Source organism: Xyrauchen texanus, chromosome 33, assembly GCF_025860055.1.
Source record: "Xyrauchen texanus isolate HMW12.3.18 chromosome 33, RBS_HiC_50CHRs, whole genome shotgun sequence".
Classification (NCBI taxonomy): domain Eukaryota; kingdom Metazoa; phylum Chordata; class Actinopteri; order Cypriniformes; family Catostomidae; genus Xyrauchen; species Xyrauchen texanus.
This window is the reverse complement of record NC_068308.1, coordinates 21,908,856-21,934,911: the sequence shown is the minus strand read 5'-3', so window position 1 is coordinate 21,934,911 and position 26,056 is coordinate 21,908,856. Positions and strand designations below refer to the sequence as shown.

At 38.3% G+C, this 26,056-nt stretch overlaps 1 protein-coding gene across 2 annotated transcripts in view; it reads left to right on the top strand.

Moving 5' to 3' along the window:
* The window catches only part of LOC127627031 (MAGUK p55 subfamily member 7), a 175,348-nt gene that overhangs the window by 83,344 nt on the left and 65,948 nt on the right, over positions 1 to 26,056 (top strand). For both annotated transcript variants that reach the window (XM_052103232.1, XM_052103231.1), the window contains 3 exons: positions 3,186 to 3,263; positions 8,466 to 8,546; positions 21,221 to 21,352. In XM_052103232.1, coding sequence (XP_051959192.1) covers positions 3,186 to 3,263; positions 8,466 to 8,546; positions 21,221 to 21,352 — 291 coding nt within the window. The remainder of the gene's footprint in view (positions 1 to 3,185; positions 3,264 to 8,465; positions 8,547 to 21,220; positions 21,353 to 26,056) is intronic.

Genomic DNA, 26,056 nt, shown 5'->3' with positions numbered 1-26,056 from the left:
CCAGCCTTTCTGAATTTAGTTTTTCGAGTAGACCATGGTATAAGAAATATTTATGTCTCTTTTCTCAGCCTGTGAGTGTGTTTGCCGGTGTGCAAGAGATTCCACTTCTACGGCTGTAGGTACAGATGGTGACCCAGCTGTCTTTTTAGTTCAGTGAGTTTTGAGTGTTGCAAGCGGGATTGCTGAGAAGAGATCGTCTGTTTGTCACTGACCTGGGGTAGGTTTCTTAACAGAGCCATGGTTCACCACATCACAGCCGTCTCTGAAGCTGCAGATCCAGAAAAAGTGCATCTTTGGCTTTCTCCATTCCAGCGTTCTGGGCTAGGCTCTTAGTGTTCCCTTCACTCTCTGCTTCTTCATGTCACCATGACAACCAGCCTAGTGGCAGAGTTATTTGTCTTCTCCTGAGAAGGCACAGATAAATATTTAGTCCCCTTGGTAGCAGTAGGCTTCTCATTCACTGTTGTGTGGTATTACAGAATAATTCACAAGACAAACCCTAGTCTGGACATGTTGGTAGCTTCTGCATATTTTAAAGGCTCCAGACCATGACATTATCCTGGTAACACAATTTCAGAGAGAATGAAAGTGATGAATGGATATTTCAAATTCAAGGCAATTCACTGTTGTTAAAACATGTCAGAAACATTTATTCTTTGCTACCTTCTACTTCATTCTTTCAAGGTACAAAACTCCATATTTTCAGTATTGACTAGTTGACTAATTGGTCTTAAGGAAGCCCTGTATAATTAGGCTGGTTTCAGGTTCACCAGACCCCAATCGGCCATTTCTTTAAATAAGACGTATTCTTTCGTAAAAAAAAAAAAAAAGCTTAACAGATCGCAAAAGAAAGCAGAGTTCTTAAGTCAAGTTTTTTAAAAGTTTGACTATTTTTAACTTCATACACCTCACTAGGTATGCACCGATCCGATACCTGGATCGGTATCGGCTCCGATACTTAAGCCTTTAGACGGATCGGGTATCGGTCCGAGGAGCCCAATCCAAATTCGATACTATGTGTTAGTCATGTTCGTTACGGTCAAGCTCAAAAAATGACATAAAAGAACCATAAAAACACAAAGTAGTTTTTTGACTCGTGCATTTTATTCAAATCCACTTGAAGATATGTGATAGCTCTATGAATCACAAAAGGCTGTGTTTAATAAGTAAATACACTCACCTAAAGGATTATTAGGAACACCTGTTCAATTTCTCATTAATGCAATTATCTAATCAACCAATCACATGGCAGTTGCTTCAATGCATTTAGGGGTGTGGTCCTGGTCAAGACAATCTCCTGAACTCCAAACTGAATGTCAGAATGGGAAAGAAAGGTGATTTAAGCAATTTTGAGCGTGGCATGGTTGTTGGTGCCAGACGGGCCGGTCTGAGTATTTCACAATCTGCTCAGTTACTGGGATTTTCACGCACAACCATTTCTAGGGTTTACAAAGAATGGTGTGAAAAGGAAAAACATCCAGTATGCGGCAGTCCTGTGGGCTGAAAATGCCTTGTTGATGCTAGAGGTCAGAGGAGAATGGGCCGACTGATTCAAGCTGATAGAAGAGCAACTTTGCCTGAAATAACCACTGCTACAACCGAGGTATGCAGCAAAGCATTTGTGAAGCCACAACACGCACAACCTTGAGGCGGATGGGCTACAACAGCAGAAGACCCTACCGGGTACCACTCATCTCCACTACAAATAGGAAAAAGAGGCTACAATTTGCAAGAGCTCACCAAAATTGGACAGTTGAAGACTGGAAAAATGTTGCCTGGTCTGATGAGTCTCGATTTCTGTTGAGACATTCAGATGGCAGAGTCAGAATTTGGCGTAAACAGAATGAGAACATGGATCCATCATGCCTTGTTACCACTGTGCAGGCTGGTGGTGGTGGTGTAATGGTGTGGGGGATGTTTTCTTGGCACACTTTAGGCCCCTTAGTGCCAATTGGGCATCGCTTAAATGCCACGGCCTACCTGAGCATTGTTTCTGACCATGTCCATCCCTTTATGGCCACCATGTACCCATCCTCTGATGGCTACTTCCAGCAGGATAATGCACCATGTCACAAAGCTCGAATCATTTCAAATTGGTTTCTTGAACATGACAATGAGTTCACTGTACTAAAATGGCCCCCACAGTCACCAGATCTCACCCAATAGAGCATCTTTGGGATGTGGTGGAATGGGAGCTTCGTGCCCTGGATGTGCATCCCACAAATCTCCATCAACTGCAAGATGCTATCCTATCAATATGGGCCAACATTTCTAAAGAATGCTTTCAGCACCTTGTTGAATCAATGCCACGTAGAATTAAGGCAGTTCTGAAGGCGAAAGGGGCTCAAACACAGTATTAGTATGGTGTTCCTAATAATCCTTGAGGTGAGTGTATATAAAATGCACCTGAGCTCCAGCGCATCAGTGAATGGCGCTGCTCTGTTTACTCACACTCCTTCACGCGGTGCACAATATTTGAGTGCTACTCATGAACCACATCTCAGATGTAGATGCTCAATATTTCAGTTCACTTATAATATGCATTTAGAATGGCACTGGAGGTTTTGAATAAGAAGCGAATTAAACTAACGTGAATCTTACAACTACACTGAACAAAAAAGAGATCTGAATCCTTTTAAGTCAGATACAAGTTGACAACATTTTGCACAAAAACTATATATATATATTTTCTACTGATGTGTTGTACTGGAATTACTGTTAATTTTGCTGCTACATTATCCTGTATACTAGTTAATAATAAATTGTTGCTTAATAAGCTATACATCTATATTGAAATAATGTGTAGTTAGAGGTTTGTGTTTCTTTCATATTAAAGAGTATACCCAATTAGTTCCACACAATAATGTAAAGATATTCTAAACTGATTATGCAAAAAAAACAACTCTGGTATCGGATCTGGATCGATATCGGCCGATACTGAGATTTTCAATATCGGAATCGGATCGTAAGTGAAAAAGTGGTAGCGGTGCATCCCTACATCTCACTAAACCAACTAATCTTCCTTACCTCCCTAATCGACTAGTTGGTTGTTATGAATAGTCGACCATCGTGACCCTCCACAATCTTATATATTCCACTTAATTCTGTATACAGTGTCAATTGTTTAAAGGGTTATTTTGTTTCTTTTCTCTCTCTCTCTCTCTCTCTCTCTGTGTGTGTGTAAGATTCATGAGAAGCTACAGTGTTATGAAGACCGCACACCAACTCCAGTACTGGACAGCGCCGGCTCACTGGCCCAAGAAGTGAGTGAACCACATGCACACTCTTCCTGTTTAATGCCAAAACACCTTTAAGCTCATAAACTTTACACACTTCTGCATGGGTAAACACGCACACACATTAAAAAAAAAAAGCACAATGTGCGCCTGCAAAAACACATGCAGAGACGTCTCCCAGCATGTCTAGCTTAAGACTGACTCCAGGAGGAAATTGTCATTAAAGGAAAGAGAGAAGATGGATGGATGTCTGGGGCATAGAACACAAGTAGATGGGCTGCAGATGAGAGTGTGAGATGAGGCGTGGAGTGTTGTGTGTGTCTGTATAAGACATTAGTCATCAGTATTATAAAACACTCAGCGTTTAAACTCTCAACGGCTTTCATAATGTAAACTGACTGCTATGTCAACATGGCCACATAGACATTCACACACACACACACACACACACACACAAAGCTATGTAAACTTAGAGGAGTTTACTCTGGATATGATCAGAGAGAAAGAGAGAAGACAGAAGGAAAGAACACAAAAGTGAATCAGTTTGGCCAAATTGGCCGAAATATATCAATACACTATCCAGTCTTCAAATTGTGAATGTATTTTTACATGAAAAGATGCCACATCTGTTAAAACAATGTGTTGATTTGTCCTCTACAGTCTCCTCTGACAGTTTACTATGCTTACCCAAGAAGAGCTAATCAGCTTTGAAACACGCCTGTTTCCTGTTCACTCTTGTCTTAGTAGGCAGTGGCAACTAGCCATCTCGTGTTTTCATAAATCTCAGCTTCCTTTACGGAACTTTCTCAATCTGCAGCTCAGATCCGATCCTCTGATTTACACTTTCCTTCAGTGTCCCTAAAGGTCCCACACACGGATAATTCGATATCTCTGTGTGTGCGTTATTGTGCATGCGCGGCACATCAGAGGGTTGAACAGCCAAAGCAACTAAATTGCTCGGAGCGCTCCTGTGTTTTTTCAGACGTATCGTTTTCATCTGTACTGTGACGAATATGCGGCTTGCTGCTGTTTTGAATGCTTTACCGCTGCAACTTATTTGAGTGTTAAGTTTCGCTTATGGAGCTTTAATTTATAGTTTAACATAAAATGCCATTTTAACCTCCGACTGGCCTGAGATGCTGTCTAGAACAAACACAGCAGGCAGGCTCCTCTCATGCACAGACTGCACACATTTCCACAGAAAACATTAGCAGAGATGACACACACACTAAACACACTACATTCTGAACTGCAGTAGTTGTGAACTAGGTGTGCAGTTCCCATTCTGGCCACGGGAAGCCAGTAATGAGTATTAGTTCCACAAGCTGTTCTCAGTGCCGAGAGACTGCATCAAAACATTTGCCAAATTACAGTCCTCTTCATGTCCCAAGTGTCTTCCTTTAGACAGTGGAAAAATGGACCGCTCTAGAGCCTGCTTGATGAGACTCCACACGGCTCATTCCTCTGAGATGTAGCAGTCTGTTCTTTAGACGTCCGTGAGACAAATACATAACAACAGTGTCAGATTAAACCAGAGCAGCATAAACTATATCACTGACAGATTAAGAGAAACCATTTGTAGAGTTATTTTAGATTATCATTCTATTGCCATGCAAAATACAGGTGTCTTAAACCAGATGGATGCACACTGATTTTTGCCATGATTTTGCCATCTGCAGCAAAAGTCACTTATTGCATAAGATTTCTTTCATTGTAGGGAGGAATTTACATTCTTGGCTCATGTAGTTTGACATTCTTACTGATTAATTGAATTTGTGAACAATCTTAGCCTCGGACTCATTTGTGCAGTGTGACTGCTCCTACAATGCCACTCTAATAAAGAACCAATAGGAGCACAGAAATTGACCCTTTGCTTGGCTCCGCACCCCTTGTTTACCATTATTGATGGTAACGACTGAACACTGTGAACGACTAATTTCAGTGACGTTTATACAGAATTTTTTAAGTCGACTAGTCTAAAGTTTTTATGTTGTGTTAAATGTCTGTTTAAATTGTCTTAAATGTCTGTTTATGCAACCCATTTAAAATTATTAATCTGTTCCAAATCTGAAGCTAAATTCCACTGAAAAGGGTCATTTTTCTGCGAAGTGCTCGCCTTGCAATTATGATCATTGTACATTAAATATAACACACGACATGCATTCACTGAATCCGTGTTAGTGAATATTTAACAGGCATATTTATTGAAAACAATTGACGGATTAGTGCAGGACCAATAGAGCAACCCAACCTGTTCTAAATGGAATTCACCAAGTAAAACTTATTAACATATTAAAACAATTAACAGGTAGGGTAAGCCAAATCTACGAGAGAAGAAAAAAATGCACTGAAAAGTTGTGCATATTTCATGACGTGCTGTCATGCATTAGCCATTGATCTAATATGACAGCTGTTCAGTAAAGAATGCTAACCAATAACCGCTACGATGTAAAAAAAAAAAGAAAGAAAAAAGAAACTAGGATAGAAAAAATATGCCTGTGATGTAGCCTACAATAAACCTAATGTATTCTAAACATGACGTGAACACATAATAAAAGATAGTTTAACCCGTTAAGCAGTCGGCACCTTGTTGAAAATAAATAGTCATTTTCTAGGCTACTTATTCAAAAGTATACATTTTTTGATGAGCAAAATTAAGACGTTGACATGGTCCGGTGAAATCTAGGTCTTGACTCACCTAAGGCTGCTTTCCTGCACTTGAAAAAGCCAGCACATTAGAAAAATAACGTACAAGCACGCACAGATTTAAAGAAACCAACACAAAACATAAACATTTTCCTGCGAGTGAGAGAGGGAAGAAGCGCACACAGCCTGAGGTGTAATTAAACTTTGTATCTGCTTCAGATATCCTCTTTTTAAATTAATATTTGTATTATTAATTCTAGTTAAATATATAACAGTAATATGACCGTAAATTAGGTGCAGCCTCTGTAAAAATATAAAGCCAAACGTGAACGTGTACAAATTATGATCCGTTTAATGGGGGGAAATATTAACCGAATAGTAATTCCATTGTTGACGATCAGCATCAGAACATTTTAGTCGACTAGTATCGCACATCCCTATTATTGACTCTGACAAGCTTCAATACAATTTTGTAAAAATATTCTCCTAAACGGAATTGATAATATTTTTTCGTGGGCTGGAATGAAGAGTCACATTTTACAGCATATTTATCTGAAGTTTTTTTGTAAAATAATTTGTTATATTACACAGTAATTTGATTGAAAACTGTGGGGACTGTGAATCAGAATTGAGGCAAACAATTATCACAGTCATTTGAAAAATGCAAGGCATCATTTGATGGCTATTACACTCCTGAAAACATTAGTGTAAGTGAACAGAACTTCTCATAATGTCTCATAACACGCACTATGATGCTATGATCTCCTTCTTTATTATTTCCTTTATTATGACCTGAATCAGGATGTAAATGAATTTATTAGATTTAATTTACCATAGCTAGGAGATCATATAGGTGTCTTTGCTGATGATCATTTGCCCACCCTGACTGCCTACAGACATGCTGTCTTTGTTTGTTTTTTTACATTAAAGGTAGCACATAGTACATAGCATGAGGAGTTACTTTTGATTGTGCGGAAAGCATCATTTTGCGTGTCAATAGTATGTCAGAAAGTGATGATGACTGTTGTGGTAAACATTCAGTCAACTCTGTTAGTTGTGATCAATCAAAGTCTTAGCTAAGGTCTGTATTGTACAGTTGATCCTGCACTGTCTGCCAAGGGTTTTACCAAAGATCCCTTTGAAATAATATCATACAATCTGACAAACAACAATTTTAAAGTACAGAACGAAATGCATAGGGAGATGACAGGTTTCTATTTTGAATAAACTTCACACTGTAACACACACAAATACCAATTATTAGTTGGCTTAAAGCTTCCAGTTTTACATGTTAATGACAGCAAGAAAAATAGAATGACATGCACAAAACACAATTATAAGTTCAGTGCTAAAAGTTACGTGCTCCCTTATAAACTGTAGAATGCTGAATGTATTACGGTTTATTATGTGGCGGCACGGGCCATGTCATATTTAGTTCTGTATTTTATCACTTTTTTCCAGAAGTGGACATTTTTACTTTTGTACATTTCTGTGTGTCCCTTCAAAGAACCTGTTTACACCTGGCTCTAAGTAAAGGTGTAAATGGGGTCCCAAATGTTCTGTTTTTGGATCACTCAAACCACATTCAGGGGTTTTCAGAAATGCATGACACCATATTGCATTTGTAGTGTAAATGCTTTACATACGACAGTGATGGACAATCCATCAAAGTGTTAAAACAAGGGTTTATCACCTGATGTATCTTGCCAGGTGCAATCAGGGCTATCCGTCACTATTTTATTTATTTATTTTTAATTTTTTAAAGAGCGTGCCTTGACCCTGAAATGTATTTACCACAGATGCACACATAAACAAATAATAAGGAAATCTATAAACAGATTGACCTCAGATCTGTGCATATTATTTAGTTTTCTCCATATGTGACCTCTGCTTCCCATGACGTCAGCAGCAATGGATGATATTTCTTGTACACCAGAGAGTGTGAGAGTGTGAGAGTGTGAGTGTGAGAGTGAGTGTGAGAGTGAGTGGGTGAGTGAGTGAGTGAGTGAGTGAGTGAGTGAGTGAGTGAGTGAGTGAGTGAGTGAGTGAGTGAGTGAGTGAGTGAGTGAGTGAGTGTGTGTCACTATGGGTCACTGTCACTATTACTCACTCAAACATTTCCTCCCCTTTGGATGGTTACTGCCAGTGGAAAAGTCTACTGGCATCCTAAGGGAGTGATTCTTTAAATAATGATTACAACATTTAAGCACACACACACATAGATCCATAGTGAGTGGGGTCAGAAGTGAGGTCGAAGTCGAGGAGTAACACTTCAAAATGGATCTGGGGAACAAGCCCATCTCTCTCTCTCCATCTCTTCTCTCTCAAAAAAAAACAGTGTGTCTCTGTGCCTCATTTAGTTTTCATCTGTGCTGCTAGGCTACCTATAAATCTCTCAATCTCTTAAACATACACACATGCACTCTCCACCTGCTACCTGCCTCAAGGGAGACATTTATTCTCCAATTATTCATAATATATACATTAATGTATGCAATGTGTGTGCTCATGGATGTTATCAGTACTCTTTCTCACTTGTGTTTTTTTGTCTCTCTTTACTAATCGTTATCTTCTAAATATCAGTTGACGGAAGAACTTCAGGGAAGGATTGCAAGTGACGAGATCAGAGAGCTTCTCAAGCTACTGTCCAAACCACATGTACAGGTAAGAGTACAAGAAAACTTTGTATCTTGTAGTCCTTTTTTTTATTTTTTTATCCAGTGGGTGCATAGATCCATTTTGCTGAGTGAGTTATGAAAAGAGATGAGGGTCCACAAACAAAAGGATGGTTCAAACCTAAACACATTAAAGACTGACAACCTTGCATAATTAGTTTTTCACCATGAAGCGTTGTGAATTTATTAACTAATTTTACTGAAAGCATTAGTTCCAGATAATAAATGAAGATCAGACTTGTCAATATTTCTTTTAAAAGAATTTTCCTTTTGGAAAAAGACATTTAAAAGAAGATGATTGTGATGACTTACATTTGACAATGCACAGCAGGGACTAAAAACCAAAACAATTATTTCGGTTCATTCTGAGCAAAAACTGCAACTTCTGCAGCCTTCTGTCCAAATGGTAACCAGTTAGAACAAAATAAATGAATGGTTAGTAACGTTCACTTTAAAATGACAGTTCTCTGAGGTTAGGGTGGGTAAAATACCAGCTACCAGATCTAGCAACAGAAACAAGCAATGTGGTCTGGAAAAACAGCCCAAAATAAGTGAAAATAAGACACAATTTTCTGGTGTGGTGAATTTATTAGCATAGAAATCATAACAAGCAAACAGTTAAATCAAGTATAATTTTTATTACAAATCTGTTTCTGTCAAAACCCAGCATCATCAAATCTGTATTAATGCATCGTATGTAACAATAATTCAGTGACGACTTGGAAACAACTGAGAAATTTACTTTTCATCTCTAATAATTCTAAGAGAAACGTGATCGATTCAAGGAATGCAAGAAACTCTTACATCAACTGAAGATCACTTTTGCTTTGATATTTCTGGCCAAACTTAGAATAGATACTAAGGATGGCCACAAAATATTTACATGCCCACAACAAGCATTGAGACAATTGGGTGAGTAAACCATTTGGTGACTTTCATGTGGCCCCCAAGTGAGCTGTCTCGCTGTACATACTCTTGACTGTCTGAGGAAGCTAGTTGCCATTTTTGTTTCTTTTTGTGTTGGTTTCGACTAGTGGCTGGAGTTTTTTTGTGGAATAACACTCCAAGAAACGAAGGGTCGCTTCACTGAAGTTCCCGGCCAAATTGAGAATAGATGCTAAGGATGGCCGCAAAATATTTACATTCCCACAACAAGCGATGTCTTTCATAAAATCAATGGACTGAGGAAGTCATGGTGTGTTTCTCGCGTGCCGCCAAATGGGCTTTTCCACTGCATGGTACAACTCGACTCTGCTCGCTTTTTTGGGGTTTTCCACTGTGGATAGTACCTGGTACCTGATGCTTTTTTTTAGTACCACCTCGGTCTTGGTTCCAAGCGAGCCGAGCCGATATTAAATGTGATGTCAAGATTCTGCAGATCACTGATTGGTCAGTGAGAATCATCACTACCAGCGTCACTGGATTTCCGACACGTGACTTCAACCCGCTAGTTTTAAAGTTAGCAACAGCGATAACAGTATAATTTGTTCACGCAACTTTCAAATTGTGAAAAAATAAATGTCTGTGTGAAACCACGATGTGGTCAATAAATGAGGTCCGGATGGTCCACTCGTTAGCGATGAGCGGAACGAAAAAGTCTCTCAGGAAGTGTCTCAGCTGTTGGCCGCAAACTGCTACCACCGGACCTACCAACAGTATAGGAAAAATGTAAAAAAAAAAATAACAGAGCCATCAAGGAAAAGTGGAAGTGGTTTGACCAAATGGATGCTATCTAAACTATCAATGGGAGGTAGAGTGCCCTGGACACAGCCACGATGGAGGGTGGTAGGTTAACTCTATACTCTGCTTGAAAGCTTTACTTTATTAGTTGACCAGCTACTGGAAGCTTGCTTCTAAAACAACCTGGCCAATTTAACTGTTACACTTGTGTAAAATCACCATGCAACAACTGCTTTATGCAGCACAATGAGCTAGTAGCTAACAGCTAGCGGTTGTGTTATTGTTTTGGTCAGTTTGTGTCGTGTTTAAGATGATGTCAAGGCAGTAGAGGCAGCGCAACTATGCCTATAATCAGCCACCCATGTTGAAGTGGCACTAAACTGCAATGGAAATGCATGCTCAGAAAAGTAAAGCGAGTAGAGTTGAGGCGAGTTGAACTGTAACATGCAGTGGAAAAGTGCCACAAGTGAGCTGTCTTGCTGAACATACACTTGACCGTCTGAGGAAGCTGGGTACCTTTTTTGTTTCTTTTTGTGTTGTTCCGCCTAGCGGCTGGAGTTTGTTTTGTGGAATAACACTCCTGAATTTGCTTGTTCTTTGTGTTTATGCCTCCTATTGGATGAAGTTTGTTTCGTGGAGTATTTTTTGAGGGACATTGGAATGATTAGATCATCTCCTGCACTCATGAATTAGCCGGCTCACAGCATTCGTTTGCCTGTCTGAGGAAACTGAATGGCTTTATATATTTATTTATTTAAATTAATAAATTTTTGGTATGTTTTGTTTCCGCTAGTGGCTGTAATTTGTTTTGTTGGGGAACACACCTTCGAGACAGTTTTGTGAATGAATCTACAACTTCTTTTTGTTTATTCTGCCTATTGGATGAAGTTTGTTTTATAGATAATTTTCTGTTCTGTAAATTTGTACATAAGCACCGGTCTTGAGTAGTCCGACGGCAAAGTTGTCGTGGGGACTCTTGTTTGAGTTTAGAGGGATGGACGCTGTCGTGTGCAGGGTTAATGTGCATGTTTTTCTTTTTTCTGTTTGTTTGGTTTGGGGGGAGGCTGTGGTTTGATTGTTGCACTAATTGTTAATGTGGTCTTTATAATTGGAATTATATTTTGTCTAATATGTCAAAATGTCAAATGTTAATATGAGTGGATTTGTCTCTCTCAACTTGGAATGTGAAATGTTGGGGCACACCATAAAAAGAAGGAAGGTTAATTATTTTCTTAAATGTAAGAAGTATGATATTGTGTTTCTTCAAGAAACAAATCTTTCCCCACAGGAAGCTGAACATTTTGGGAAGATAGGGGGTGGACCTATTTTCTTTAGTGCTGGCTCAAGTAAGAGCAGGGGAGTCATTACATTGATAAGTAAACATCTACAGTTCAAATGTCTCAAACAGATTAAAGATAAATTAGGAAGAGTCATTATTGATTTAGCAGAAATTCAGGGGTAAATGATGATTTTGGCAAATATTTACGCACCTAACGCTGATGTTCTTGAAGGGATGTTGCAAGCTGCTGGCACCTCTCACGATATAATATTGTGAGGAGACTTTTAATCTATTGATGGACTCAGTCCTTGCTCATAGTGAAGCAAAAGTGTGTAAGCCCCTAGAGCAACATTGACGCTTCACAAGATGTGTAAAAGTCTTGGTCTTACAGATATTTGGAAACTCTTGAACCCATCTGGTAGGAACTATAAATTATTTTCATTAGTCTATAAGATTTATTCTCTTTTTCCCCTCATTCAAGTCCCTCATTTCATCAGTTGTGGATTGCTCATTTGGAAACATTTTAATCTCAGATCACGCCCTGGTGAGTTTAGAGGTGTTGCCACATACTGAGAAAAATAAATCACATAGGTGGCGCTTTTATTTATCCCTTTTGCAAAATCCTGATATACAACAAATGTTAAAGGCTGAAATTAATGTTTATATGAAGACCAACTGGTCCTCGGGAGGCACTTAAGGCGGTTCTTTGGGGTCTGGTCATACAGTATTCTGCATTCATCAAAAAATCCAAAGCATAAGAACTTGTGGAGTTGGAAGAGAAAATTAAAAGTATTGAGACCAAACTGAAGCACTGAATGTCATTGATAGCCTAAGAGAATGGACACTATTTTGTCACGGAAGGTGGAGTTTTGGCTATACAGGGCAAGACAGTCATACTTTGAGTCAGGGGACAAAGCAGGGAAGCTTTTAGCTTGATATATTAAGCAGAGAGAGTCTTTTTCTACCATTCCCTCCGTCAAATCTGTTTGTGGTGAAATTTTTACTTCGGCCATTGATATTAATAATGCTTTTAAAACCTCTTCCCAATCCTGTAAAATTAGCCTAAAACGCCTAATCAAGGCATACCCAAAGTAAATTTAAAGCTGTTCTTGAACCGTTTGGAGTACATGCATGGTTTTGGTCACATTTGAAAGGGGACACTCTGAAGTTTTTTCTCCAGCAGTCAGAATTACCGTAAGTGCTACTGATTCTGAGTAATAGAAGTTTGAACACAATGAAATAGAAGTTTTTTTTTTCCGCCTGAAATTTGTTTTGCATACAGATGCCTGCAGATGACTATAACTTGTAGCTATTAGCTTGAGAACACAATGGGATCACAGCATGAATCCTTACCTAGTCCAAGTTCAAATGTTATAACAATATCATAAAAAATGAATATTTTACACATGTTTTTCTAAGGGTACACCCAGGCGTTTTACAAAAGTGCCTTTTGGATACTCCAAAAGGACACTTTGGAAACCTAGGACAAAAAGGCTGCAACTTTTGAACGCTTCAACGTACAGTCATAATTTTGGGCTCTAATGAAAGATGACACTTAGAGCTATCATATTCCATATCCAGATCCACTATTAGTTTTGCTGACACAGAGTAACTGATGCATAAACACATTAGAGTGCCTTTTCCTTCTTGAAACTAAATGTTGTGCATATAAAAGAGTCAAAACTAGTGCTATGGTGGACAATTTGTTTATATAAAAAATACACAACAAACTATTTACATTAATTTTTACATAAAGTATTTACAAACCATTATAAAATTGTACATGTTTCTAGCAACATGCCAGTCATTGTAGCAGTCACATTTGTGTACAAAGCACATAGGCACAACACAGGAGAGTACTTCACTGGTGTCTTTGCATGACACTGCCTGCACTTCAGACGACCAGCGGTGCAAGATTTGGTGATGTGCAACGGCCTGTGATGTGCTCTTCGTGGAGCAGGAGATACGGGTCTGGCTGTGGATTGAGACCCCAACTCTGCCAGCTCCTCAGCAAGTGTCTCTCTGAAAGCCCTCCTCTCTTGATGAGGTGCTGTCCTGCTGCTCCACTTTATGTGGCCGCTTGCTGAGTGGGGGATAATAAATAAATGTAATTTACAAAGCTAGACACAACCTTTCCATCTTTTCTGTATTCTATATATATATATATATATATATATATATATATATATATATATATATATATATATATATATATATATATATATATATATATTAGTTTTTCTTTTCGAGTGTGTAAATATGTATTATTGTATGTATATTTACTGTAAATACTGTATACTTTGCCAATGTACTATGGAACAAAGAGATGGGCCTACACCTCCCCCATGAATTCAGCATTGTAACAAATAGATGGCCCTACACCTCCCCCACCTCCCCGCATTGTAACAAAGAGACTCTCAAACACAACATATATTCTTATTTTCAACTTATATTTATTGATTTATTTACTATATATATATATATATATATATATATATATATATATATATATATATATATATATATATTTACAGTAAATATACAAAACATCTATATAGCATGTCAATAGATCTGAAACAAACAATGAACTAAAAACACGCACAAACGGTTCAAACACTCACTGAGGAAACACATGACAAAGGGTAATTACAAAATGTGTATTCATTATTCAAACTAAAGCTTATTTATCGAATATACAGTAATATATGTTATAAACACAAGAAAACACTTACTTGTCCAGAGCCATGTCTCATCTCTCCATCTGCCTCTGAATTATCTGTATTGTTTTCAGAAATTTCATCTCCAAACTCAGAATTTTGACAATGAATGCCTTCTTATATCACATCCTGGGGTGAAAATCCTGTTTTTCGTGTCCGTTTCACCATATTTAAATCGCCAAATGTGTAAACAGTTCCAAAGCAGCTCTGCATGCATTTACGCTGAGGCGTACAGCAGTGGGTAAACTCGAGGAAACTTTACGCACACACACAACAGAGCCGCCCTGTAATCGCTCCACTAAAGCCACATATCACTGTTTTCAGAATTTCATTGGCTATACGATGCGTTAGTCATTTCCACTCTTCAATGTAATTGGTTTGATCAGTAAACAAAGGAAAGTGGGTATGCCCTTACACTCGACACAGATGGTGGTTGGGTATTGAAGGCTGTGGACAGGACATGGAAGCTCCTATTGGGTCAAATGAGGTGTCAATCGAAAGGTCAGAGTGCGTGCTTCCATTTTGATACCGGATATAGGAAATGTTTACATCTGAACTGAAGTTATTACGGTAATATGTGAAAGATTAGGCACAGATGCCAGGTGCTTTGAAATTATGCATCAAGAGTCTGTGGATATTTATTGATGTAATACTGTGATTTGGACTAAACATTTTACTTGATTTGATCATTTGGACATTTGACAATGAAACAACACCGCTTTTGTCGGGAAGTTATGGCTCAGTGTACAACTATGAGGCATCATAGGTGAGTTGCCTAAATTTTGTTATTGGTTGTTTATATGTTGGTGGTCTGACAAAGATATAGATTGTACCTGCTGTTGTGATTTGTATCTTAAAATGGTTTATATCAATAGAAAATCAAGAAATGTAGCTTTCCAAAGATATGTGGCATGTGTACCAATGTAACACACAGCTGTTTTGTTTATCGCATACTTTTATTTTGTACATTTAAGGGCCCGTCCGCGGGCCTAGATTTCCATGGCGTTAAAGAATTCTATCTTGATCTTTATAGTTCCATTTCTTCGTCTACTGATGAAGATATTAGAAAATTTACGGAACCTCTAGATCTCCCTAAACTGATGACTGAGCAAAAGATGAGATAACCTTGGAGGAGCTTGACGAGGTAATTAAGGCCTTGCCCACAGGCAATGATCTTATGCTCTTGAACTTGCTCTACTTTTGTAAGAAGTTTATACAGAACCATTAAAGAATAGAAAGCTTCCACCAACTATGTCACAAGCCTGGATCAGTCTGATTCTTAAAAAGGACAAAGATCCAAGTGAGTGAAAGAGTTACCATCCAATTTCCCTGATCCAGCTAGATATAAAATTTTCGTCAAAAAATTTTGATAAAAGATTAAGTAAAGTTATGACATATAGATCAGGTGGGGTTCATTTGGGACCGCAGCTCTACTGATAACATAACTTTTTTCATCAATATCATGTGGTCAGTGGCAAATGATCAGACTCCATGTTGCTGCCATATTACTTGATGCCAAAAAGGTGTTTGATATGGTAGAATGGGATTATCTTTTTAAGATTTTGGAAATGTACGGGTTCGGGAGTACATTTATTGGATGGATTAGGTTACTTTATAGACATCCGACTTATAGACTTTATTTAACACACACATGACGGACATGTCCGTAAATTATCTCTCTCTCCTGCACCATCCTCCGCAGTCTGCCTTTATCCCTCTCGGAGGCTTGATTAGCCTGATAAGGGCTAATCAATAAGGTGTGTAGAATCACAACCCGGCCCTGCCCTCCGCCCTGCCTAAATGGTTATTTACAAATTCCAAACAAAATGACTTCACATTTTGGTTAACTTCAGCAAAGAATTTAGTTTGTATTTGGTTTTCGTTCCTTGAACCGTTTACAGTCCCTGATGAACAGTATGTCTGATGTCTCAACCTCAGGTCATCCTTTCTTTTTCTGTTTCTCATTGCGAAAAAAAATGTCTTGTAATGGTCAATTCGCTGTTTATTAATATACACTCACTGAGCACTTTATTAGGAACACCTGTACACCTACTTATTCATGCGATTATCTAATCAGCCAATCATGTGGCAGTAGCGCAATGCATAAAATCACACAGATACTGGTCAGGAGCTTTAGTTAATGTTCACATCAACCATCAGAATGGGGAAAACGTGTGATCTCTGTGATTTCAATCATGGGATTATTGTTGGTGCCGGATAGGCTGGTGAGAGTTTTTATGTAACTGCTGATCTCCTGGGATTTTCACGCACAACAGTCTCTAGAGTTATCTCAGAATTGTGCCAAAAACGAAAAACATCCAGTGAGCAACAGTTCTGTTGATGAAAATGCCTTGTTGATGGGAGAGGTCAATGGAAAATGGTCAGACTGGTTCGTGCTAACAGAAAGGCTATGGTAACTCGGATAACCACTCTGTACAACTGTGGTGAGCAGAATAGCATCTCGGAAAGACCACGTCAGGCACTTTATTAGGACCGTAGTTTTCCTAATAAAGTACTTAGTGAGTTTACATTGAGCTGTATACTACCCCCCAGTGGAATTTAATGAAGTATAAATATGCACAAACACATTATTGTTAACAGACAAGGCCACCAGATTTCTTTATTTCTCTCTTCCTTTAGTGACCCCCCTCTGTCTTTAACCCCATGTCTTTTGGCTGAACACGTAAAGTACTAGCAGATGGCTTCTGGGGACTAGAATGGCGTCTCTGTACGATAGTAACTGGATCACTCTCAATTAGTGTTGAAATGATCCGTTCCCTGCGACCAGACATAAATCGGAACCTATTAAACGATCTCCTTGCTCTTCCTCTAAGATTCACACATGAAAAAACAAATTTTGTTCATATTAGACCCGCTTACAGTCTTGCATTGACATTGATGAAAGTGGCAATTATGACATCCGCATGTTGTGGAAAGGAGCTACTCTGGTCTGAGTAAGAAACAAGGAGTGAGAAAGCAGGAATGAGTGGCCGAGTAGTTTGTGTAGAATAGTAGATAGAAGTGCATTACTCTTGCCCTTTCTTCTCCCTCTGTGTGTGTGTGAGGGGTCTGGGTAGTAAGCTCTGTGGATTGAATAATGACTGTTCAGATGACAAACTCATTCCTAATGAGAGCTACTTGCCCAGTTACATTTCCCAGACTTTGTTTGGACAAGTTCAGCAATTTGTTATTGCAGGAGGCCCACTATAAGTAGTTAACATGCACATACACAGACGGTGGAGTACCTGAAGAGAGGGTCAACCCGAGTCCCCCATTTCACACTTTTCTACCTGGCCTGATGCTGACCCCACCGTTCCAATCTCAGGAGAGAGTTTACCTCCATAAAACACCCATTGTGTGTGTGTGTGTGTGTGGTAAAGGGCAGGATAGTGAGTTTAAACTGGGTTGTAAAACTTAAGACAGACGTGGTGGGAACAAAGTGTTTTGGATTGGACTACTCAAAGTTAAAAGGCAGAGAATTGATAGAATTTTCCTAAAACAATCCTTTCTGTAAAAGGATAGTAGAGAGATTTAACTTTGCAGTCCTGTTTCAAAGCCTTAAAGAATACCAGTTCTAAGTTTATTAGTGGCAAAGATATTTGATATTTCATGGCAGGGAGGGAGAATCTAAAATTTGTCATCATCAGGCCCATATATCTACGAAATAGCTGCTTGTTCAGATTTAAAGATACTTCTGGACATCACTCAAGTGGAACAGGCTTTTTTGCCATGTTCCCATAAAATCCTAAAATATGATTGTATTAATTCATTGGTTTCATATAAGTCTGGGTGATGTAGCTAGAAAAAAGTTATAACTTGATATTTTTCAGCCTTTTAAAGATTTCTCTATTAATGTATAAGCTGTGAAATGGCTTTTAAAAGGGAATTATAATTTTTTTTAATCAGAGAAACATTGAAACTAAACTGTCATTATAACCAAGTAGATTCAAAATGTTTAATGTATGAACTAATACACATTAAAGATTTGTTCAAAAAGTTCAAGCCATGTTTTCCTCAGTGTTTTTCACTAAATTAACATTTAAATGAATATGTATTATTTTCCATGTATATGCACCAATATAAAAATACACAATATTGAAGACACTTCACAGGGGGTCGCAGCAATAGTGATTCAGCGTGTTTTTTTTTTTATAATGTCATGTACATGTTCAGCTCAACATACATATCAGGGCTCCATACTATGACTAAAATTAGTAATTGCGACAATCATTTAAAATCGAGTCGCCATGGGCAACAAGCAGAGACACATTTGTGTGCGTTTATATGCAGTTTTGTCAGCTATCATCTTGTGAGTTATTGAAATTCATCATTAAATTACACAATAGTGTGTCTTCTGGCACTGCTGGTTTACCCCCTTTTTTTTTTAGTTGAGCTCGCTTCATGCAACAACAAACACAGTATGAGCAATGATGTCCGATTCACAAACAAATGACTCTTCTGAACCAGGTCTTTTTTATGAAACAGCCGAAAAGATACACAATAAGGTTTGATTTCAGAAAATCAGGTTAGCAGTTTCAATCAGAGTAATTTATCCAATAAGGGTCAGGAGTTTCAGTTAATGTTCACATCAACCATGGGGAAAATTTCGACCTTGGCATGACCGTTGTTGCCAGATGGGCTGGTTTGAGTATTGCTGTAACTGTTGATCTCCTGGGATTTTCATTTACTACAGTCCCTAGAATTTACTCAGAATGGTGCCAAAAACAAAAAACATCCAGTGAGTGGGAGTTCTGTGGATGGAAAGGCCTTGTTGATGAAAGAGGTCAACAGAGAATGGCCCAGCTGGTATGAGCTGACAGAAAGGCTACATTAACTCAAATAACCACTACAATTGTAGTGAGAAGTATAGCACAACAAGTCCAACCTTGAGGATTGACCACATCGGGCTCACGCAGTGTCCCTAAAAAAGTGCTCAATGAGTGTTTATTGATTTTCAAAACTATTGGCTATCATCTGTCTCTTCTTTGACTCTCTTGCTCGTGTACAATAATCTAAATCAAGCAGTTCTGTAATTTGGCTACTACGAACGGCCGTTTGGCTCCTAAATGTTTTGGTTTAGGAGCCAATGGCTGCAGAGTCATGTGTATGGTTTTTATGTGTATTTTTTTACCATTCTTGTGGTTTGGTGTTGGCATAGCAGGCTGCATACAGTCTGCCACACCATATTTTTGGAATACTCCCAGAATCCTAAACGCAATGTCACATTGGCCTAGGAAAACGGTACTGCCCTCAGAAAAGAGAGAATAAAAGAAAGAATAACAGAAATAATATGGTCGCAGATGGTTAATGCCTTGATGCTTTAATAATATTTATACTATAATATTTTATTCAGTTCTTAGTGTAACACTGCCTGGTGTAAAGTGTTTTTACATGGTTAAAGAACAGATCTGGTCCGGTGCTGAGGAGGAATCCAGGACTCTTGGTGTGTAGGTGTGTGACTGTTGGTGTCTGTCTCATGGAGGGGTACTTGGACAGAAGTGAATGGCAACTCAGTTGCAATTTAAATATATTCCATTTCAAGTTCCCTTAAAACAATTGCACCATTCATTCCAATCTGCAGAACTGTGTTTAATGTAGAGGCAAACAACATTGTTCCCTACAGGGCAAATGCATGCTCTGCTCTTCATGTTCATCTCACAATCATAAACAAACAAACACTGGATTGTGAACGCTGAGTTTTCAGGCTTCTAGTTGCTTTAACTTGTTTACATCTCATAATTTATTCCCTATTTCTAGAAAAAAAAGGGCAGTATTGTATGACGGGCAGGTGTATAGGCCAATCAGGCACATGTTTTAGTTGACTGAGACGAGGTTTATGGACGAAAGATTATCATTGTATTACAGTGGATGGCATTTAATTTATTGAATAAGCAGACTTTCTAAACCAAATCAGATTCCAGAGGTTTTTGCAAAGGACTTTTAGCAAACCTTTGTGTGGAAAAAATAACCTTGCACTTATTTATACTTGAAGCTGGATTTGGAAGAGTGTATCTTCAGATTTCAGATTTTTTTTACCCATGTATAATTATTTGCTAAGACTTAAGTGATCAGGGGGTGCAAACAGAATTAATGACCTTTGTCTAGATAATGGCTTGTAATTGCCAGTACACCACTGGACTTGACAAATGCCTCTCTCTCTCTCTGTATCCCATCTGTTTTGCTTTAGCCACATGTTGAGTGTTTTTCTGAAGCTTGATCCCATGTCATAAAACAGACACTTTTCTTCTCTCTGTCTTGTCTCCCCATTTTTTATCCGTGGCACTTAACAGGAAGATGGTGTTTTATTGTAAATGCGAGGGAGAAAAGAAGCAAAAGAAAGAAGAAAAAGTGTTTCCAGCTGCATTTGACACACCGCATCGTTAAAGCAATGAATCTCTGAATACCGTCATTCTTTCACTAGAGCTCTCCCTCTCATCTATTTCTCTGAGAGAAGAGGTGTGAAATATTCAAAATAGTTGAGAACTTCATTGCCCTCTCTTTGTCCATCAGCCTTAAAGAGTCCTAACCCAATTTACATAGAATGTCCATGGAAACTCGCATATGCTGCTGTCATACTCATAATACCCAGAAATCCCAATCAGTTGGCTGTGTAACACTAATCAAATCCTGCAAATTAAACTTTGAAAGTATGGTTTGACTTGGTTTTCTTTTTTCTTTTTTCTGCTGGTAAAGCTATAACAAACAAAATTACCAAAGAGGGTTGGAGTGAAATAGTAGCAGTAATCAATTCAAAAGCTGCTTTATTTGTCAGTAGGAGGTAGTAATCTAAAGCAGACCTCCTAAAGCTCTGTGATTTATACTATAGGGTTCAGACATTTGCTTGGAGTATCAGGGCTGCAATGATTAGCCAACACGAGTAGCTACACAAAATCAGTCAAATGACTCTGTCACTACTGTTTGTCTCATTGCCTGTGTGTTTCTGTGGATTTTTATGTGTACAACTTATGTGTTTCTCTCACACTGCAGAGTTTGTTGTCTGCTCACGATACGGTGGCCAGGAAGAGTTATGATCCAGAACTTCCTCCTTTACCAGATGACATTGATGATGAAGAAGACTCTGTCAAGATCATCAGACTGGTCAAAAATAAAGAGCCTTTGGTGAGAGCTCAGTAACTTAACCTCACTCTTACACACACTTATAAACACATGCACCTGCAGACTCCCACATACTGTCATCTGCATGCAAAACCAGACGCACATTCAATGCCATTATCAGACACACATTTTAGGAAATCACCCTTGTGAACATGAACAACATAAATACACACACTTGAGGTGCGGTGTTAGTGATGTGTTTGGTCACACTCCCTGTTCACCCTCATACTCGTTCCTGAGTGACCTCATATCCTTCACATTAACATGACACTATACACATATTACCTTACACACTCACACTTACCTAGTCTCTGTGCAACGTTCAGCATTCTCTTCTGCTGACTTATAGATGTGTCTGTTCCTTTTTCTCTTGCGTATCATTCACAACTCTGTGTTTAACTAAGCTCTGTCCTCCATATAATTAAATTTATTTGTAAGTTTTCTATATCAGGACCTCTGTTTACTCTTATTTGAAATATACCAAAGTTATCCAGACCTCTGCAGAGATTTAACAACTGTAAAAGCAATATGGTTCAAGACACCAATTTTCAATAATTCAATTTATTATTAGCAATAATCTCGATAAACAATTCTTCTGCGAAGTAACATTTCTATTCCATGAGTACATGTTTCTTTTTCGAAGTAAAATAAAGTACAAAATAAACCTAATAAATGAAACTTTTAGAGCTTTGGTTAGGTATGGTCCAGCCTGTGGCCAAACACTGAGCCAACAAGTATGCTGGCTGCCCTCAAAAAAAAATCTCAGTTTACCTTATAAATGTAGAAAACCGCTTTGGACTTGCAATTTTAAACAATCACGTGCAGACAGCCAAAATGGGCTTTATGACAAAAGGTCTTCAAATTTTAGCTTTAATTTCCCTTCCTTCTCTCTCTCTCACCCATACTCTAAATCTTTCTCTCACCATCTTTCTCCATTGTATGGTAGTTAGCAGGTCTTAGCCTCTGACAATGATTCATTCATTTGTGTAATTGTGATTAGTCAAATGGGTCGAATGCTGTAGCTCTGATTAATAGCTGTCATTTTTCAGACAACGACATCATGCAATTATTTTAGTGAGGGGAGCAATGAGGAGAGAGGGAAGGGTGTTTAAGCCCTTGGACTTTGGGGATGGGACCCAAATCCTCATACACTCTCCCTCCGTTTGGTTACCTGCTGATTTATTATTAGCGATGGCAGGACGTTGGAATAATTGGGCTTGGAGCAGCACACACGTTGGGCGGTAGCAGAAGTGAGCCCAGTGGTGGATTTTATTGAAATAATGTGTTGTTTTGGGTAAGGTTACTAAAGTGTCTGTATGGAGGCAAAAGACTGCTTGGGGTTGGATAGATAAAGTGTGTATGTTCTACCCAGATTTTCGACAGAACAGACATTTGCTTAATGAGATTTTTTAATAAATATATTCTCCACCAATTACTGATCCAGCTACTGGATTTTGTTTTTGTTTTTTGAACACGGACACCTTGCAGAATGCTTGTGATTTTAGCAAAGGTTCAGATTATTATGACCAGTCTTTTGAAATCAGACAGAACAAAATGAAATGCTTGGAAACATATGAAGTAAGTTTCCAGTAGTCCTTTCTACATTAATTTTGGCAGCCCTAATACACGCACGCACGCACGCACGCACGCACGCGCATAAAGATAAAGATACCCCATTTAGCCTTAACAGACTGTAGGGGCAAGTGCTGTTAGCGAGCACCTATTAAGGCTGGAACGGTACACAAGGGGGTGGGTGGCCGGCCAGCACCACGCCCGAACGCCTTTGTCTCCCCAGTGGCAATGTTTTTACACACCGCACCAGGTACTCATTTTAGGCTGAGTCAACCTAGGGGAGGCCCGGGACCAGTTCAGATAATCGTCACTGGTGTTGGCCATGAGCGGGAATCGAACTCTGGTCGCCAGGTTCATAGCGCAGCACGCTAACCGCTACACTACCACGCACGCACACACACACACAGAGCATATTTTTCCGCCGCTATTCTACTCACTACAATTGTACAGAGTGGTTATCAGAGTTAGCGTATCCTTTTTGTCAGCACGAATTAGTCTGGCAATTCTCCGTTAACCTCTTTCATCAACAACAACGTGTTTTCTATGCTTGTAAATATGTTGTCCAATACTTCATATCCATTCTTCTGTATTCTTTTTCTTTGCAAACAAACCCAGGAACCAAAATTTTGCCTTCATGTCTTCATAGTTTACATATAAATTCAACACTTTGCTGGATTGAACTTTGTGAACTTGAGAACTTCCTCATCTCCAGCAGAGGGTTGATCAGTTGAGTTTGTTTCAGAGTTCCAGGTTTTGCAAGTCTAATGACCTGAGTTTTTTTTTATGTACAATTCTCCTCAGAGTTTAAATACCTCAAGACAATGTCAGGGAAGCATGCGGAATGTCTTAGAACACTTGTTTCTTTTGGCTTATTGCTGTTGACTGTTCGTGGCAGTGAAATTCATAAAATGGTAGAGGACCAAGTCTCAGAGACCAAGCAGCCAAAACAAGACTTATTGCTTTGGAAAAATTTTTTTTGAATGCCTGTGTGTAGATTAGTCATGTTGAGTCTTGGAACCCAACCACAGCCAACAGACATTCTGTACTGTAATAGTTTACACTGTTCTAATTTCCTCAGTGACCTCGTGTTGGTTGATGACACAAGGCTTCATTAATGTTTCCTCTCAAGTGGCTTTGGATTCAGCCTTAGTTAAGATGTCTTTGTATATGTTGACATGTCCTGGACATTTCCCTTATTTGATAATTGATATGTTGCTAAACAGAAGTTTTTGATTCTTTATATCAAATAGGGCTCATATGTGTGAGAAATAATATGGAAAGCTCAGACAAAAAAAATAAATGGGCTTTAAATGTGGACAGCTATGCCTCAAAGGGGCCTTATAAAAGAAGTCAGTATGTGTGGTGCCGAATTACCAGAAATAACTACCATGCCATCTCTTTCTGCCTTAAAGTTGTATGCCTTTTGTTCTGATCCAGAGCTCTCAATTTGTCCTCTGTTCTTCCTTTTCTTTTGAAGCAAACAGAATATTATAAGTTCATCTGTTTGCTTTAGTGGTGAAAAATTGAGCACTAAGGTACTGAAAGTAATGTCACTTTCTGGAAGTAATGGAGGCACAAATTAGATTAGGGTGAGCGATGGGAGCACACATGTTAGTGCTTTTGAGATGCATCTGTTTGTTCAGGAGAAATGCATCATGGCTCTGATGGCTCAGGCTTGGTTTCAAGGCTCGGACAAGTTTTCTTCAGTGAAACATTGAGGTCAGGAACTGACATGTACTGTCCTTGAATTATAAGGCTATTTTCACCTGAGAACTACAGTCTCACTAATCTCCCTGGTAGTGTTGTCACGGTACCAAAATTTCAGTAGTCGGTACCAATACCAGTGAAATTTCACGGTACTCGATACCATTTTCGGTACCAAAGCAAAACACAAAAACAGGTTACTGAACAACACTCTTTTATTAACAAAGTAAACAAATTAACAGCTGAACGAAGAACAAAAATATACAATTGAGCAACACTTCAAGTTAAATATATTATTTTTGAATTATAACAAAACTGTACAATGTATGCTTAAAGTATTTTTGAACACTTATCCTCTTAACCAGCACCCCTATTTTTGAGAATGTTCTGAAAATGACATACCCAAATACAAATGTCTGTAGCTCCTAAACCATATGGTCCACATTCATAACTCTGATATTTTTTTAAACTAGACACTTGAAACTTTGTTACCCAAGAGTCATATTAATTCAAAAGTAGCATAGGAACAGAGTAAAACAAGGTCAAATTTAAATGAAAGTGACTCACGATTTCTATGAATGAATTTCATTTAGGGAAAAATGTATCAGACTTTTATGTTAAAGGCCTGAAAACACCATAAAGATAAAACTGAATGTCTGACCATGTTCTGATCCAAATTTGAAGATGATACTCCCAAAAATGTAGTTTCTGTAAGCTTTTATTCAGGGAAAGTCTAGACGTCCTTTCCAAAAGGCCATTTGGAGACTCCAAATGGACATCTGGTAACCAAATGACATAAGGAGTAAACACTACATACTACATACATGCATATCAATTCAGAACTGTTCTGCTCATCAAACCACACAAGAAAAAATGATTTCAGCACAACATTTTAACATTTTAACAAAATACTCTTTATTTATTAACAATTCTGACAGCAAAAACAGTGAAACAAAAAAAACTCACTTCATGTATGCATTTCAAAAGTGATAGTTTTACAACTAATTAATAAATTATATAAAAAGAAAACAACATTTGTAATTGCAACAGTGTTTTTTACACAAATAAATTACAATAAACTGATAATTATAATAAATATCCAATTACTAAAGAAAAAAAAAAGCAATTACAGTATTTACAGTATTTATGTTGATCCAAGGCAGTCACTAACAAGGTTTGTTACCAACTGGAAACCAAAGCCACTGAAAGACAGGAAAGATAAAGATAAAGATATTTTTGTTATATTATATGCATCATAAATATAATGTGTCTGTGTGATATAAATATTATGTCTTTATGTATAATATACAGCTATCACCTAGCTACTCGTGTAGCCTCGTGTCTTTGCTAGTCATTTTATAATCAAAAACATGATATGAACAGAAAAACTGCCAATACTCCATAACCATAAAAACTCAAGACGATGTGTTT